This window comes from Dermacentor silvarum, chromosome 8 (genome assembly GCF_013339745.2).
Source record: "Dermacentor silvarum isolate Dsil-2018 chromosome 8, BIME_Dsil_1.4, whole genome shotgun sequence".
NCBI lineage: Eukaryota > Metazoa > Arthropoda > Arachnida > Ixodida > Ixodidae > Dermacentor > Dermacentor silvarum.
Genome location: NC_051161.1, coordinates 89,863,595 through 89,882,959, shown reverse-complemented (window position 1 = coordinate 89,882,959; position 19,365 = coordinate 89,863,595). Strand labels below are relative to the sequence as shown.

The 19,365-nt window shown below is 45.9% G+C and overlaps 1 protein-coding gene across 1 annotated transcript in view; it reads right to left on the bottom strand.

The window, feature by feature from the left end:
• Positions 1-843: 843 nt before the first annotated feature.
• LOC119461556 (dnaJ homolog subfamily C member 13-like) overlaps positions 844-19,365 on the bottom strand; it is a 147,425-nt gene continuing 128,903 nt past the window's right edge. Inside the window, 6 exon segments of the mRNA XM_037722900.2 lie at positions 844-1,702; positions 5,242-5,341; positions 14,312-14,440; positions 15,597-15,731; positions 18,159-18,347; positions 18,950-19,120. Coding sequence (XP_037578828.1) covers positions 1,617-1,702; positions 5,242-5,341; positions 14,312-14,440; positions 15,597-15,731; positions 18,159-18,347; positions 18,950-19,120 — 810 coding nt within the window. The 3' untranslated portion in view covers positions 844-1,616.

The window sequence follows — 19,365 nt, the reverse complement described above, 5'->3', positions numbered from 1 at the left end:
ACAAGCCCGATCTTCAGAACACTAGAGAGGTTCAGCTTGTCCGGTAATCGGGTAAACGCGGGCGAACCGGGCGTTGGGCGTTCTGGCGGAACCGTAAACGTGAGCCGCCTGTATGGTGCTGCCACCTGGTGGCGCAGAGCTCAAACAGACAAAAACAGCTAATATTGCAGTAACCAAGTGTAATCTACTTCTCTGCTGGCGTAAATTTTTGGCGGCAACACGATTATGCCACTGTCGAACATACATATACACCAGCAGCGAAGTAGAATACACTTGGTTACTGCAATATTAGCCGTTTTTTGTCTGTTTGATTTCTGCGCCACCAGGTGGCAGCACCATACAGGGTCGCTCACGTTTACGGTGCCACCAGAACTGCTCCAACGCCCGGTTCAGCCCGCAGTTTACCCGATTACCGGACAAGCTAAACCTCTCTATTAAGCAAGCAACTACAGCACATGCTTACCTACCAGAGCACCAATTCTGCAGAAGCAACATTGTGTATAAAGCCTCCCATTCTGCTCTGTCACAGTTGCGTGCACTAAGCTCTCATCCCACAGACACTAAGTGATGCAAATATAGCACATACAAACATTTATTTTTCTGCGAATGAGCTGATTTAAGAATAAAAAGTAGCAGAAAAAATCTGACTGTCACGTCAACATAGAATATGTGACCTGTTTTCATAAAAATCTCGGTATGTGTTCTTCTTTTCTTTATTTAGCTTCACTCTCATCTGGAGATAATTTACTCAGGTTTAGTCTCCAAATGTATGCAGCAAAAATAATACTATCAGTTACAACAAATCCTGCCCTGAGGGTCAACACACCTTCCTGTACAGACGACTGCAAGGGGAATGTCTTTATTGCAAACCGGTTTCAAAACACGCACAAGCATTTCCGAATAAGCATCACATCCACACTTTCTGTAGCCAAAAACGACGGACAATTTACATAAACAGGCACCTACCGACGGCCATTGTAAAACTACTCTTTCCTCAACGGCACCGGCGAGCATTAAAGCCCCAACTTTTCCACTTTGCAGCCACAGCAAGAGAAATTGGAAAAAAAGTCGAAAAGTAACAACATTAAAAATTATGAAGGCAAACAAAACTGGTATACAAATCGTCGACCCGCAGACGCCTCGTCTGCGGGTCGCTCTAAATGTGGCTGACACTTTGATAGCTCCAGGAGAGACTCGTTGCATTGACGAGTGTTATAAACAATCTGGCAAGCTGCCCAGAAGAGGGGGAAACAGCACGACAGCCTCGCTCCTTTGGCTTGGACATCACTCCAGCAAGAGTGCTGCAGTTGCAATTCGGGATGCCAGGGGAGGCACAAGTTCAGTCACGAGACGGACAACAAGCCACGGCATTGCCACCAGCGCCGAGACGTATGATAAGAGTAGTAGCGCTGAGTCGGACCTCGTTGCCAGGTGGCTTATGCAGGGAGGGGGCTTTCTTCACCAGGCCAGCTTGCGTTCTCCAAGCCATGCCGCAGACAGACACCACGCTCCCCCTCCCCACACACAGCTTTGGACCAGATAGGAACAGGGTTTGGCAGCGAACCCAACATCACAGTGGAAGGCACGTTTGTGTCGCGTATAAGTCCCAGCAGGCATCAGCTCTCGCCCAGGGGTGGCGGCGTCTGTGGCATGTGCTGGCTCGAGCCTTGGGTGAGGTAGCCAGCGATAGCCGTACCTGCACCTGCGAGCCAGAAAAGCGTGCCTCAATTTTAAAAAGGCCACCTGAAGGTTTGTTATCTCAGTTGCATCTGAAAGAGGGCTTTTTTTTTCTCTGTGATTTTTTTTCATGGTTATGTCCTAAAGGCATTTTTCGCTCCTTTAAAGAGGTTTAGCTCCTTCGATGATACGACCAAACAAGACAGGGATACACAGCAGATGTATACCGAAGCTTCAAAGTGATCAACAACAGCCTAACAAGGGGTGTTGCGTGCTGGTGCTGACATTTCGACAACGGGACCTATTTTGTTAGGCCAACAAGGGCAACGACAAGTTGGTGCCCTAATGAAGACAGGTCCCCTTGTTGAAATGTTGACAGACACGCTTTGTTTGACCACTTTTCGATATGTCAACTCATTTTAGATCTTACATTAGAACACAGTAGCCCCATGCTCAAGAGAGAGTACAACCACAGTGGTGTCAGGCAGCAGAAATTTAAATTGGACGTTTGACAAAAATGCAGACACTGCTCAGTACTTGGAGCTAGGTAGCCACACAAAAAACATTAACATTGTGCACCAGGTGCTATTAGCTTCACCTTGTTGTGATATCACAAGAAAAGTTGAGAAAAGTAATTTAGTTTGAAAAGCATTGGATACCAAAAATGAAGACGCTTCCATCATTCCTTCAGAAAGGTTTAGCAACGTTAGATGGGTGCGATACGATATGATGCATTATTCTGAGAATTTGATGAGAGAGCATGTGTGGTTCCAAAGTTTCTCAAAATATAAGCCACGCTTACATGAATGTCTTCGCATTTCTTTGCACATCATTATATTTTGATGCGCCAGCATTTACGTGTGCGATGGCATCCAAAACGAGCTTGCACCTGTATTTATCGAATGCAGCTTGCCTGTGATTAAGGAAGAGCAAATGCCAGACATCCCACTTTTTCTCTACCTCCCCTACATACAGTCAAACCCGGATATATCAAACCCACATATAACAAATTATTGTCTATAACGAATAGCAGTAAAATCCCCTCTAAACTTATATAAATATTTTATTTTATATATTGAAATACCTATATATAGAACATTCTTGTGACCCCCTTCACATTCAATATATCCGGGTTTAACTGTATTACTGCAATTAGTATATGGACACTGCAGGCAAATATTCAATGTCGTCATCAATAGCATTGTGAGGTTCCATAATATGTACAAGTGCGATAAGATCCTATCGTGCCTGACACCCGTATGCTATGAGTGCGAGGGTGAGTCCAAAAAAGATTGGGGGCTTGATGGTGGAGGTCACGTGATAAAAAGCACGTGTAAGACAGGGGGCAGGTGAGCGCGCGTGTCCTCCGCTAGCCCGGCCGCGGCTGCGCATGGATGTCCATGTGGCTGAGTGTGTTCACCACCCGTGCCCTACCTTCGAGGTAATCTCCGACAGGTGCAAAGGTTCGGCGACTCGAGATGGCTGGTGGCTGCCATATGTGCTGTCTTCCATCGTGCCAAGTTCTGGAGGTCGCACAATCTCAAGTTTTGGAGATGTGTAGAAGCGAGAGGCAGTGGAAGTGATCACTGCCCTCTGTTTGCGCTCATCACGTTAGCGTCGTCACAGCAAGTGTTCGTGGTCATTGAGTGAGATCTGTTCATGTTTGCCTGTGCACACATGAGAGCATACTTGCCAATTTAATTAGTAAGCGAATGTTTAATGCAATTTAAACAGCCAATCAAGCTGCGAACTTTATTTCGTGTAGTTGTCTAATACTTTGCTATAGCTATCACTGCTTCCAAAGCTTCACCTTTTGGGTGAGAATGCGATTTTTGTTTTCAAAATTACATTTGTTCATTCGAATACAGATCACCTTTTGGGTGAGAATGCGATTTTTGTTTTCAAAATTACATTTGTTCATTCGAATACAGATATTAGAGTTGAAGCGAATACCATAATAAACAAGCGAATATTCCAAACTATTAAACATTTGCACAAGCTTACCGTATTTACTTGCGTAATACTCGCCTTCATCAAAGACCTGCGCCCCTTACTTTCGAGGTAAATAATTAAAAATAAAGTTTCACTCAGGTTATCTGGCATCAATGCACAACCGTTCTTGGTAGCGTGCTGATGAGGTAGTAAGCTTCAAACGTCGTGACCATTCCAAGTGTTTCTGCATTTAATTCCGCTGTTGACAATTATTGTATATACCGTACTTTCCGGTGTATAAGACACGTCTTTTTCAAAATTTTTCAGTCGGTGCGTCTAATAGAACAGTGCGACTTATGTACGTTATTTTTCTCGGAAAAACTGCCTGTCAAAATCAGATTCGATGTTATAGCCACGCGAAGCGCACTGGCTGATTTAATTGTTGCGGGTTCTGTGCTTGCTATCGAGGTGGCGGGTACATTCTTCTCGTGATCGAGTTCCCGGGCGCCGTGCGAGGACGGAGCAGCAACGCAAGCGGCCGCAGTAGGCCGTCCGCGAGTCAGCCGACCCCGAATTCGTCGCGTCTGCAGATCGCTGTCAAGATACGGCCCGCGTCACTGCGTAGACTACGCAGTTGCTACCAGAATACAAGCCCCCTCTCTCCTGCACTGCCTTCCCGTTTTCCTTGTGCGCGATTCGGCTCACCGTCGGACGCTTTCACTCGCACATACAGCATAGGGTGCGCGGGGACGATGTTATCGCCACAACCACAATGACAGAAGTGCGCCTGGAGTGGAAATATATGGCACCCATACGCTTGCGCATGACCCGCGTTCACGGAGTGAAACGTCAATCATTTTTTTCAATCACTTACCGAACGAATAGGTGCACCTTATACACCGGTGCGACTTATATACATTTTTTTCCAGAAAAACTGCCGTTTTGAGGGGGGGGGGTGCATCTTATACAAAGGTGCGACTTACAGACCGGAAAATACGGTACTAGCCGCTAACAATCATGACAATTATGTATTTTTTTCCCCACTCCCTTCTGTAACGCCTTCGGGCATTGAAAGTAATGAAATAAATAAATAAATAAATAAATAAATAAATAAATAAATAAATAAATAAATGATGACAGGGAAAGACGTCACCAGGGGGAAGGTTAAGGAATGAAGCGGAAGTTGATCAATGGCACTGAATTTTGAATGTGTGTATAATGTGTAGCCAGCGTTACTTTCCAGTGCATTATTTTTTACATCATTCGCGACGTAATTCGCAGTTCTAGCGAGTTGTCATATGCTCGACTCGTGCAAGAGCCACACCCTACAAAGATTATGTATATAAAGTGCGGGTCTTACACAAGTAAATACAATAAAATCTGGCATTACAGATGTTTAGAATACCAGTCAAGCTTAGCCACATAACTTTAAGTGTCCTGGACCAATTTAGGAGCTTACAATCAATATGCAGTCAAATCACGATAACTGGCAAGAAGAGTCGTGTCATAGAGTCAATCTTTTGTGCATGCCCCGTAACATGTGTACTGTAACCGCAAGACAAAGCAACAAGTGAACGGGCAGGAGAGTAGACATGTGAATAGCAGAAGTACAGGCATGGTGGCCACACTCACTGGGCAGGTAGCCAGCCGTGGAAGCAGGCGCCATGAAGAGGTCGTGCTTCTGGTCCTTGTAGTCGGACCAGACGCTGGACTGGCCAAGAAGGTTGTTCACCTGCACAAGAAGAACATCCCAAAAATGAACAGAAGACACACAATAAGTAACCCCTCATGTAGCCAGCCATTTTTCTCATGCCAATCTGCGTAAGCTCGCACCAGGCAGCTGAAACCAATTCAAGGTCAACACAGACATTTTTATCGTAAAAGAAAATAATTAAATTCTGGGGTTTTATGCGCCAAAACCATGATATGATTATGAGGTACGCTGCAGTAGGGGACCCCAGATTAATTTTGACCACCTGGGGTTCTTTAATGTGCACCGAATTCATGATACACAGGTGTTCTTGCATTTCACCCTCATAGAAATGCAGCCATGGCAGCCTGAGTTTGATCCCATGCCTTCAGGCTTAGCAGCGCTACGCCAAAGCCACTACATGGCTGGTCAGCATGCATGTGCCAGACCGAAATGGCGACCCCAATAGCAGCAGTTTCTATCTTGGCAGCACTTAGAGGACAATGAATGAGTTGAACACACGTCATCTCACGCCAAAAACACATAATTTCAAGCTGCAGCTAGAAAGATTTTCAAGTGAAAACGGCAGCTCACAATGAATAATTAATGTATTTACTTGATGATAATGTGCGTCTTTCCTTCCCAAGCAAATTGATTAGAAAATTGCTGGCGTGATGCCATCGGGTGCAAAACGAAAACCGCATTTGCAACAGCCTACCATCAGAGCCAGCCTAGACAGCGTCATTGCCATTGCAGATGGCCTTAGAACATCTCGCGCAGCATGACAATAACGGTGTGCAACTTTCAGTCTTTGATTACGAAAGCTAATTCACAAGATAAGTTATTTTACACGCTAATCTAGTGCCAACAGGTCGTGTCATGTATTCTAGGCAATCCAGAGAATTCCATGTGTATAAGCTTGAGCAAATATAAATTTCTTGGTTCGAAATAAAGTCAAAGCAAATAGTAATTAGTGTTGAATAATTTATAAAAGAATAGTTAGAATAGTTGTATTTGCATAAAACCTTGACATAAGAGCCAGATGTTGACAAATCTAAAAAAAAAGTTGGTTCTTTGCTTGCAAAAGAGGTAACAGGTTCTTCTCTGGAGTCGAATTATTTTCAAATTGCTGTTATTCAGATACTTTGATGTAATATGGAATTTAACCATCCCTTGCAACTCCAACTGCACAGAAACTTTGCTTGCGGCCTCTTGCTCACTGCTGTGCTTCAGCCTAAAGTAAAATTTTGTGACGTTTGAAATCGTGAGAGCGTCTTGCGGTCGCCCGTCGTGCAAAAACGCCCTTGTGCTTGTGTTGCAGCGCATGTTAAAGAACCCCAGGTGGTCAAAATTAATCCGGAGCCCTCCACTACGGCGTGGCTCATAATCAGAACTGGTTTTGGCACATTAAATCCCAAAAGAAGTGGCAATGCTGTGAAATGCGACCTTCACTGCACGACGTTGGGAGTTTATGCTGTGTTGCGCAAATTCAGCTTGATGCCCTCCCGTCTACATGCAAGCTTAATGCATTCCGTTCTGCAAGTGAGAAGCCTTCGTCTTATTGCCAACAAGGTGCGATAGAGCTTTTGTGGTCTCCAAAAAGGAAACGCAAAAACGGCAGCATCATTTGTGTATATACGCGCCTGCCCGGGAACAAGTGTAATCGCACCGCGGTGAGCGATGAATTATCGATTAACAAGCAGTCGCCCTTTGAGAGATTTGAAATCAGATAGCCATCAGCTTAGCGCGTGCAAAAAGCGGGAGCCGCCGCAGAATAAAACCGAAACTTGCCGCCGCCACGTGCGTCCAGATGCGCGAGCGATAGCCGACGCGCCGTTGCCATTAAAAAAAAAAAAAAAGAACGGAGAGGCATCGGCGCAAGTAAAAAATTACCGCGTGTTCCCGTCGAGTGGCAGCACATGCCAAGCGAAAGAAATGATCGAAAGAGGCGTGCTTTTTAAATGTACAAGCGATGACGTACATGTATGTCACTGACCATTTTGAAGGTGTTCGTAGAGGACGTACATGTATGTCATTGACCCTGAAAGGGTTAATACTGAAATTCGAGCCAAAGCAAATATTGAATAGCATAATATTCGAAGATATTGAATATTCGCACAAGCCTACATGTGTCGCATGCAAAAAGGGGTTAGTCTAGGTGTGAGCCACCACCTCCTTTGAGATTGTTATGGAGCGGTTTGATAAATGCAGAATATCAAACGTATAACGTACCATACAAAGGATGACATGTGGTTCACAGACAGCGATAAAATGCTGCCAGAGTGATGATGATGAACAATAAGTCCAAAATAAGTACACATTCTGTGAAGGTAAAGTTCACTGGTTCCCTCTTTTTTTTTATTGCCAAAATTGGAGGCATGCTTCATTTTCTTGCTAAAGAATCGGTTGCACATTATGATCTTTACTTCGTTTAGGAGCTCTAATATAATTTCTACGTTAGTTTTCTACTTTGAACCCATAAAAAGTGGGTGCGCATTCGGTTCAGGGGCATGTTAAAATTGGGCAAATGCTGCCAAATGAATCAGTAGTGTATCTCGGAGTTTTTTTCCCACTTGTTCATGCTTTCCAAGTATGCTATACATGAAATAGTTGATGTTCTGATATCTGACGTTCTAGTGAAGAATTCTCACATGCAGTTCCAATTCTGCGAACTTGACAGAACTCGCAGAAGAATTGAAGATTCTCAATTTGTTCTGCAGCTGTAAGCTTTTCGTGATTCTGAAGCTGCAAGAAATGTTATGAAACTGCACTTTCAATGGACAGAACTAATTGGTGCCTGAAGGGAATATCTAAATACAGTGCCTTCCCACTAATGCAAAGTGTTTGATGAGTTTTCTAAGAGTAAAACATAGTCGTACACATGAGTTTGGTGTAATAACACTGCATCAACGCTTGTCACCTCTTACAATACTTGGGAAATACTCCTACCGACAGCCCAGCATTTTCAGGACAGCAGCACTTATGAGAACCAAGCTAAATTGTGTAACTGTCATTATGTAATAAACTGAACATCATATACTGCAGTAACGGCTCTCACTTACCGTATTTATTCGAATCTAGGCTGATAGTTTTTTCAAATAATCATAGACAAAACTCTAGGGTTGGCTTAGATTCGAGGATGTTGAAAAACACGCCAGTTTTTAACTGAAACTGATAAATATGGTGCATAGTTAGCGCTATCTAGAAAAGTCAGTATCGCAGACGCTACTAGCCACGCCAGTAGCCAACTAAAGTACACGAACGACGTCGCCATTTTGACCTGTGTCATATCGGTAGTATCGGTATGCTGTAGTTGTGCTAGCCGCAGAAGCATCGTCAAACGTTCAAGCCGGGCGGGACTTCAGCATCGATGAGAAAAACATCCGTCGTTGGAGGGGGCAATGGTGTATCAGCGTGCGGCGTGGCGTTATCAGAATGGCACCAAACAGGCGATGCCACTATAGTACAGTATAGAACACTGATAATGTAACCGTTTATAATGCAGAACTGGCTACAACGCGGCCTTTTCCGACTCCCGTTTACCCTCCCATAGAACTCCATGTATACGCATACCGCTTACAGTGCAGCCGCATGAGATGAAATACCGGTTATAATGCGGCTTCCGCGAGAAAATCTCGCCGCCAAGGGCAGCAGCGAGCACGCTTCTCAACAAGGTGCGCCCACCCATAGAATCCGATGGGAGAGGAGATCAACGAGAGCGAAGCAGAGGAGGAACACAAGACGCGGAGAAAACGAACAGAAAAAAATGCGCGTGTAGGTTGTCTAGGCGACGGAGAAACCCTTTGCTCGGCTGCTTATCAGCGGTGCATTTTGGACTGAATGCGGCTTCAGTTTCTGTGCACCCGTCGCGATGCGTGTCGTGAAGTGCAGATATCGCGCGAGCGACGCTGTCAATTTAAGCAGTGTTCCGCAAATTTAGTTTGGAGCTACAGTAAAACCTCGTTAATTCGGCCCTCGTTAATTCCAAAAATAGGTTAATTCAGACTCATCCTCTAGTCCTGGCCAGCGTATTCAATGCAATCAAACTCTCGTTAATTCGGATTTATTTGGCCGCACATCGGTTGATTCGGACTCGGGGAGCGCCGCAAATGTGCGACGCAAAAGAACAAGAACGACGCTAGTGTCCAACTGAAACGAAGCGGCGGAGTCAGCATCGCCACAGCCATCAGATGAAATCGTACGTGAATGACAGCAACGCCGGAATGCTTCGAGCCTATTTCTGTCTATAAAGCCTGTATTCTTGCATGTACCGCCGCGCATAACACCGCGTTGGCCGCGGGCTTACGTAACTGCATAGTCGTCATCCACGATCGCATCGATAGCGGCCGCCGTTTTCTCCGCAGCGGTTGCGGTGAACAGTATACTATAGTTTCGTTTTTACTCGATACGCGCATCGGCCACGTGCCTAAAAAACTGCGTAGTCGCCATCGATGATCGCATAGATAGCAACCGCAGTTTCGACTGCAGTTGTTGCAGCGAATGGTAGTCAATTCGTCCAGACTCGGTGTGTGCATCGGGCGCGTGCCTTCAGCACCACAAAGTCACCGTTCATAATCGCATTGATAGCGGTCACGGTTTTTTCCCCAGCAGTTGCGGCAAACAGTTGTTTCGTTTTGACTTGGTGCAAAGCTGTCGAGCTTGAAGAGCACCGGCTACATCGCGATGTGGGCGCAATAGTACAAAGCGTGTCTACATACTTGGTCTACATGTTTTGCATATGTGCAGGGCTTGAAAATCGTTGTTTTGGTTATAGTGCGGTACCGCTTATAGTGCAGATATTCGCGACTCCGGCGACTTTCGTTATAAGCGGTCTACACTGTACCACTTTCTAACGAACAGTTGTGCTAACCGCAGAAGCATCGTGAAACGTTCAAGCTGGACGGGACTTCGGTATCGATGAGAAAAACATCCGTCGTTGGAGGGGGCAATGGTGTATCAGCGTGCGGCGTGGGGTTATCGTAATGGCACCAAACTGGTGATGCCACTTAGTACCGCTTTCTAACGAACAGTTGTGCTAGCCACAGAAGCATCGTCAAACGTTCAAGCCAGGCGGGACTTCAGCATCGATGAGAAAAACATCCGTCGTTGGAGGGGGCAATGGTGTATCAGCGTGTGGTGTGGCGTTATTGTAATGGCACCAAAAAGGCGATGCCTCTATAGTACCGCTTTCTAACGAACAGTTGTGCTAGCCGCAGAAGCATCGTCAAACATTCAAGCCGGACGGGACTTCGGAATCGATGAGAAAAATGTCCGTCGTTGGAGGGGGCAACGGGAGATGCTTTTTGCGTGCGCCGCAAGGAGGATGAGATTTACCCAGGAACTTTGATCATGCGCTCCTTCAAAAAGTGAAGCATCTCTAATGCGCTTGATGGTACTGAATATAGTGCAGTGTTTGAAAATGGAAGCGATAAGGAAGATAGCGATATAGTGCAGTGTTTGAAAATGGAAGCGATAAGGAAGATAGCGACAAGGCTAGCAGCGATAATAAAGTAGAATGAGCTCGGCATGTTCATATTCAATAAATGCTGTTTTCATTTTGTGAACACCGTCCTCGCTTTTGTGTTCGACCTACATTCCAGTTTTCTTGTTTTTTTTCTTCTGGCTTCGGACTTTGGGGGGTTGGTTGGCTTAGAATCGTAGTCGGCCTAGATTCGAGTAAATACGGTACATAACCTGGACCACACCAAATGCTCCAGAGACAGTCTAGAGGTCAAATGCGGAATGACACTGACTCTTTTTCAGTTGTTACAGTGTTCCACTTCACAGCCAACTGTACATTGAGCATCTAATGAAGTAGCGAGTAGCCAGATCGAAGGTCCAGGGATGAAAAGAAGGTGGCACCATGGAGGCAGTTGAGGGCGTCGTCAATACGTGGAAGAGAGTACACGTCCTTCTTGGCGATTTTGTTGAGGGCCGATAATCAATGCAGAAATGCCAGGAGCCATCTTTCTTCTTTACTAATACGACGGGGGAGGCCCAAGGACTAGATGATGGTTTGATGATGTCCTCCGCAAGCATTTTAGCCACTTCTTTTTTAATCACTTCGCGCTCTGATGCGGACACACGGTAAGGTCAACGGTGAATGGGCAAAGAGTCGCCAGTGTTGATTCGGTGGGTGACAATCTTAGTCTGGCCCAAGGGTCGATCATGAATGTCGAAAATGTCACTGTATAAAGCCAAAACCTGGCAGAGAGTGTCGGGCCTGGTCAGGTGAAAGGTCTGATCCAATCATGTTGCGAAAAATGGTGCCCCCCATCAGAACTTGCCGACTGGGAAACTTCAGCTTCTTCAGGAGCAGTTATGGCGACAACCTTGACGTCATGGTCTGTTATAGCAGTGAGGTGGGCAAGTGACATCTTGTGGTGCAACACTTGGGGGGTCAGACCAAAGTTAAGTAGCGGGAGGAACACACAGTTATCAGCTAATGTGGCGATGGTATGTGGTACAGTAACATTGCGCGTCAGGCGTACATCAGTAATTGGAGGGACGATATAGTCACCGTCAGGAATAGGAGGAGTCGATGACAAACACACGTACGTGACGGCTCGAGGCGGTAGGCGAACAAAAGCGGTGGGGCTTAAGCGGCTGACGGGCGTTTCACAAGCATTGGATACAAGAGGAAGATCGAGGCAGAGTGTTTCGGAAGAACAATCAATTAAGGCTGAGTGTGCCGAAAGAAAGTCAAGGCCAAGGATAAGGTTACGGGGGCAGTGAGCAAGGACGGCAAAAAGGACAACAAACAGTGTGACGACCGGCAATGCTGACACGGGCGGTGCACATTCCGATCACTTGAACAGCACCACCATCGGCAACACGTATTGTCTGTGTCGTAGATGGCATCATAATCTTCTGCAGGCGGCGGCGTAAAGGGGCGCTCATAATAGACAAGCGTGCGCCAGTGTCGGATGAGGGTGGTCACAGGAATATTGTCGACTTTGACGTCTAGGAGGCTATGGTGAGTGGGGAGAGTCAGCAGAGGATTTGCAGGAGACGATGGCATTGCAGCTTCACCTCCATAAGCTGCACTATCTAGTTTTCCCGCTGCGAGCGTCCATAGAAGGACAGCGAGGAAAAGCGGTGAGGCTGCGGAGAGCGGGATTGGTGGCGTTGTGGCGACAGGGAGCGGGAGAAGCAGCGAACAGGAGCAGTGGCGTCAGAGGGAAGAGGCTCGTGGGAGGAAGACGTGTAGTAAGTAGGGGAACCAGCGGCTGAACGTCTAGAAGGAGTAGGGTGGATGGCGATCTGATGAGATGCATAGGTCCAACGGCGATGGCAATAACGAGCAATATGCCCAGCCCGATGACAGGAGAAGCAGATGGGCTGATCGTCGGGCGTTCTCCATTCCGCAGGATTGTGGAAGGAGACGGGAAAGGTGTAGGATCATCGAGCGGGTCCAGAGAAATAAGGCCGAGCGTCAGGATGAGTCAGTGGGCACGCTGATGGAAGGCCAAGATTGGGAAACTCCTGCCTGACTACAGCTTGAATGAGGGACACCAATGGCTGCGATGGGTCACTGGTGTGGGGTGTAAACACGGGTGGTTGAATATGTGCAGGACAGGCAGCTTCAATTTCGCGACGAACAATGCATGTAACGTGGTCACAGGTGGGTGGCTGGCGAACGGCATCGCATGATGAAGTTGCAGCCGTATTGGGCAGCCATGTGAATCTCTGGGTTATACGGCGGCTCTTCGCGTGTTTAAACCGCTGGCACTCTTTGATGATTGTGTCGACGGTATCAACGTTGGTGTGCACAAGCAGGTTAAAAGCATCGTCGGCGATACCTTTGAGCACAATATTTTCCCATGACCTCAGCTTAATTGAGCAGCTAGCTAACACAAACCAACCTCTCACCTTTAGTCCTTGTACCATCACACTCTGCACAAAAGAAACAAAAATTTTGGTAGCACCATGGCACACAACATCGACTGGCCTCCATTTCAGTTAAACATGAACTGGTGAAGTCAGTGTTGGTACATCATCATCATCAGCCTATATTTATGTTCACTGCAGGACGAAGGCCTCTCCCTACGATCTCCAATTACCCCTGTCTTGCGCTAGCTGAATTCAACGTGTGCCTGCAAATTTACTAACTTCATCATCCCACCTAGTTTTCTGCCGTCTTCGACTGCACTTCCCTTCTCTTGGTATTCATTCTGTAACCTTAATGGTCCACCGGTTATCCATCCTACGCATTACATGGCCTGCCCAGCTCCATTTTTTTCTCTTAATGTCAATCAGAATATCAGCTATCCCCATTTGCTCTCTGATCCACACTGCTCTCTTCCTGCCTCTCAACGTTAGTCCTAAGATTTTTCGTTCCATTGCTCTTTGTGCGGTCCTTAACTTGTTCTCGAGCTTCTTTGTTAACCTCCAAGTTTCTGCCCCATATGTTAGCACCGGTAGAATGCAATGATTGTACACTTTTCAATGACAGTGGTAAGCTCCCAGTCAGGATTTGGCAATGCCGGCCGTATGCACTCCAACCCAATTTTATTCTTCTGTGAATTTCTTTTTCATGATCAGGGTCCCCTAAGTAATTAAACTATATAGATAAACATACTCCTTTACCGACTCTAGAGGCTGACTGGCGATCCTGAAGTCTTGTTCCCTTGCCAGGCTATTGAACATTTTCTTTGGCTTCTGCATATTCATCTTCGACCCCACTCTCACACTTTCTCGGTTAAGATCCTCAATCATTTGTTGTAATTCGTCCCCACTGTTGCTGAATAGGACAATGTCATCGGCAAACCGGAGGTTGCTGAAATATTTGTCGTTGATCCTCACTCCTAAGCCTTCCCAGTCTAAGAGCTTGAATACTTCTTCTAAGCATACTGTGAATAGCATTGGAGAGATTGTGTCTCCTTGCCTGACCCCTTTCTTGATAGGTAACTTGCTACTTTTCTTGTGGAGAACCAAGTTTGGTACATATTTCAGTCTAAATTTGGAGGCGAATGTTGGTCGCTAGAGCTATAAATTTCACAGAAAACTGACCTGGTCCCCGCTGGCCATGTCTGCTGCCATGGCCTTGAGTGCCTGCACAGCATGCGCTTTGGTTGTTGCGCTTGTTGAGGGCTTGCTCAAAAGGTTGAGCAGCTGTTCCACCAGGCCACCACGCACAGCCTATGCAAGAAATGGTCACACAGCAGCAGCGTAAATGCACTCCTCACAACAGTCCAAAAGACACAATCGCACCTCCTCCACAAAAGCAGCAGGCAAGGCATTGGCCCATTGCTGTCTCCTGTGGTGAATATTGCATAAATAGGATGCTAGGCCCTAATTGCTCTTGCAGTAAAACCAATGGCCTGTTTTTGCTAATGTTTAACATGGAGGTGGCACTTCACAAGAAATTTCTTTATTGAATGATTGATTGATTAAGTGTAACATCCTAAATAAACACTCTGGCTATGAGAGACACTGTAGCAAAGGTCACCAGATTAATTTTGACGTGCACCCAAATATGATTACACGAGTGGTTTGGATGCCTGAAATCAAACCTGCGACCTCACATTCAGAAGTGGAATGCTAACTTAGCCACTTGGTAGGCCAGCACATTTTGCTTATTATCATCTGTGGACACAGTACTTGCCTGTCTTGCTCAGAATAAATGCTAACATGTTGTGTCCGACAACGCCTACAATAAATTACGGTTTTCTCATAGAAAGGAATGACAGCACTGTCTGGAGGTTGAAAAATGCCCATCACTATTGCATCTGCTGAGATCTACATTTTTTCATCCAGCCTTGCCTCAGACAATGCATACTTTCGTTTATCCTGGACAAAATGGAAAAGATACTGTATTCAAACGTGATTATCAAACGAACTGCACTGTGAAAGGCCACCTCTGTTCAAAATCAGAGTGCTAACTGCCAGCAGCGTGGTCAGTAGAGCAATTTGCACAGGACGTTTATCACACAGTTATACAAAACCTGCACGTGAGCGAAGGGCATTGCCTTACAGAAAGTTTCAGTTGCAATTTCACCAAAATTAATACGAATGACTGTGGTGGAGATTACAGAATGAATGGTGTGCATTCATTGGGACATTACTAGCAGTGCCACAAGATGTAGAAACATCAGCAGCGACTGTTAGCTTCTCAACAAAAAGAAAAACCAGCAACTCCCCCTCCTTTTGAGTTCACAGCTTGAAATCTCTGCTCAAACAATAGTGTGGATCCTCTTGCAGTGCTACTTTTTTGGAAACGTTCGAGGCCCTCACAATCCTTTGAAAAATAGGTCGCTAACCACAATTATTATGCTAAAACAAGCTTAAGGCTCACCTGTTGAACGAGACCAGGCACAGAAGCTTGGCAGAGCCCTAGTAATGTTTGGCAGGCCAGCTGGGCCGACTCGGGGCATGACAAGGACCGGCCCAGGGGGTCCAGGCAGGCCACGCCCACCGACTGTACACAGGCCTGTGTGCAGCACATGTGCACAAGGCAGTTTAAAAAGCCTAGCCATACTTTCTTAGGCACCCATTAAGAGTACATAACATCAGTGATAAACTGTACAAAGCAATAGAAATGGCTGCCACATAATATTCAAAGCTGAAGATGACCGAGGACACTCTGCACTAACTTGGGCACATAAACGATACATGATAGGAAAGGCTGCTACCTGATTTTGTTGCTTTGGGAAAGAAGTGGACTGAAAAAAAAGAAAGAAAAAGAAAAAAAAGAAAAAAAAGAAGAAAAAAGAACCTGCTAGGCTAGGCTTTTTGCTTCTTGCCTGCACACATCCCAAAGATAACAAACACAATTACACAACAAAAGAGAAAAGAAGAAAGGCCCAGTGAGAATGAGAGACTGGTAGAGCTGAGTTTCTGTTATTTATGCTAACTGCAAAATAAATGCAACACTGCATGAAAGTTTGTGACAAATGTACAGTGATCCAATGACGGTAATCCAAAAGAATTGCTCTGGTGTGCAGAAACTGTTTAGCAACATTGAAAAAAAGAAATAATTTCAGTAGGAGATGACAGCTTCATGAGGAAGAAATGTCGAACAGTTTTTTTCCACACATGAACTCATGTGCGTGCACGCATACACACACACACACTACGAAGAAGATAGCGTACCCATGTTTGTCTTCTACCTTGCATTAATGTGTGCCTGCACTGACTGAAGTAAATGTAGAGGTGTGCGAATGCTGGAATATCACTGAATCAAATCTAATAGTGAACATTTGAATAATTCGATTCACAAATCGAATATCTAATAGATATTTTTTTAATGTTCAGTGTTATCGGTATTGAGACCTGTGCAGTGCTGCATATTGCATGTGTTGCAGAGGACCATGTGCATGTGCTAATTTTAAACGATAATGCGACACAGGCAGCGGGAACAGCAACAAAAGCAGCGCGTATTTCGAAAAGTGCAAGAGAATGTGCATAAATAGGGCCGATTAGCCACCGGAATTGAGGCATGCAGATCGTGTTGAAGACCTGGCGACCAACTTAACGCCACTTCAACAGCTGTCAATCCAATCCACCCGCGTGATCCCGGGACCGATCACTAATGAGCCACCCATATGAACAGAGTAGCGACAAGCATTACATGGTGGCCAGCATTATATCAGCCAGCCGCAATTTGTCATGGCCACACTGCCTAGGCCCCTAGGCATAATTGGTGCTGCTTTGTCGGGCGTCAGCAACTAAAGTTGCGAATCTATTCGCAGCAGCTGCACGATACTCAGGAAGCCGACAAACCACTTCGAAAATGAAAGCGAGTGCACTGGATGGCAAGAAAGTTGTTCACGGCCGCCATATTCGTGATATATGGTACGGCGGCCTCTTGTTCCCAACGCCACTCGTTGACACATACCGGTCTTATTTTTTAGCTTTGAGCACGTGGCGGGTGCAAAAGTGTCATGCGACTAGGGCGTTGACAGCCCGGCTGCACACATATGCATGGGCAGTGGACGAACGAGAAAGAGTGGCGGGAGGGTCCGGCGAACTTCTTGGGAACCTTCCAATTTCTGAGTCTTCCAGGTAGCAAATAATGCCTGAACTTGACAATTAAAAGGCACCTGCTCTTTACCAGCAACACCAACTGTGGTACCAACGCATCAACGATGGCTACGACAGCACCAACAATGGCTATGCGCGGAACAGTGATAAAGTCGCATGATGCGCAGGTCCGCATTTTTTTCTGTCGTGCAGATTGGCCTCTTTATAACCCAACCACCATAAAGATGGGAAAGCCCTTCTGTATTTTGAAGAAAAACTGGAAAGGAACATTTTGTATGCTATAAAATATTGCCATAAGTCACAGGTTCACTATTTGAGAACCTCATTGGTACTCAGTACAACATAATGCCACTAAATCCTTAGATCTTTAGATTCAGAGTAAAAAAAGGACACTTGATTCTATTCAACAAACATCCTATTGATAAAAAAAAATATGAGACCTTTATATACTACAACTGCAGCTGTAATCAGTGCCGGCCTACTAATGAGGAATTCCCTGTATAACAGCAGGCTGTATTGTATATCCTTGATTTCTATGTACCTAAGTTGCCGATAGCTTGCTACATCCTTATGCAATATAAGGAAACTCTCGAGTATCTGCAGCATCGTGTTTTCTTGCCAATATTTGTAAGCATAACCTTTGCGATATATTTTCTGATATTCGCTATGATATTCGGCTTTCTTTTTCTTGATTTGGTTCAATATTTTATTTGAAATCTACTATTCAGTATTTGCACACTCCTAGTATTTAGCAGTGATGCTAGACCAACCTTCCCAACATGTTGTTCTGATGCATAGCGCCAGCCACTGCCACAAGTGGCGTCAATGGGAAAGCTGCTGTTGTAGAGACGAGGTGGCTACTCCCACAGCTTACCTGGCTGGAGCTGGCCTGGTGCAGGATGCGAAGGCAGCCGGGAAGGCCCGGCCTACGTGCCAGTGCTTGACACAGCTGAGGAAGGTGCCCTAGCACGGGTAGCCGCTCCCGCAGGTTCGGCTGGCCCTGAAGCACACCGCATGCGGCCGTGCACAGCAGATCTAAGGGGCCGCCTTCCTCCTTGTCGGTCTGCGTGAGGTCAGAGGCCATGTATCCCTTCCAGACACAGCATGCAACTTGTTTATAGTGAGTTCTGTCTAGTGGTGGTGTGTGAAAAAACAAAACAATTGTAACACCCAGCTGCCAGAAAGTTCCTTATCATACTCTAGCGCTTTGCAACAAGGGGAGTCACACAATTTCAGCATGACTGCTAAGAGCATCCAGCTTTATGCCGCTGCATCTTTCCTCCTTCGTTCTGCTCTCATGTACTTGCAGCCCTGCACCCCACTATGTGAAAGTGCATCTGTAGTCTCCATATTGGGATGCTGGCTTTACCACACAGCTCAGTTGCATAGTAGGTGGGCATTCTGCACTTCACAGCACAAAAGCGGAGGGGAAAAAAAAAAAAATGTTGCGTTCCCAGTATAAGGCAAGGCAATGTCTCAAGGGTCAATAGAGTCAAGACTGAATAAGCAATTCAGTATTCAAAAAAGTCCATTAACTTAATCAGCAATTCAGTTTGCAGGCTAAAATCTGTCCTGCTAATCATCACGGTCATGCAATAGCAGTGATTTTCAATTTGGCCAACCCCTGAGCTAGACGGTTTTTGAAGCTACTGAACGGCCACGCACTTCGAGGGGCTCCTTGGCAAGGAGGCCACAGATGCGGTCGAGGCACTCGGTGAGGAACTCCTGTGGCCGGCGTAGTGTCCATCCTGGATTCTGCACGAACAGGCGCACGTAGACACCTGCCACCACCAGCTCCGAGGGGTCTTCCTCCACCAGACTGAACTCAGCTGGCAGCTGTACAAGAAAACACCAAGTGGAATGTGTTCAATGGTGTGCTCTAGGACTCGAGTTCACAATGTGCCACATGATTAACCTGACCCAGCAGCTTTAGACTACAGCATGTTACAACACGTGACACACAATCTGAAAAGAAAACTTAAGACTAAAAGTCAGACTACACTGGTCACCACCACCACCCGCAACAGCAACCTATGTAAACGTTTCTGGCCTTAATTTTGTTTGTGAAGTAATAAATTTAT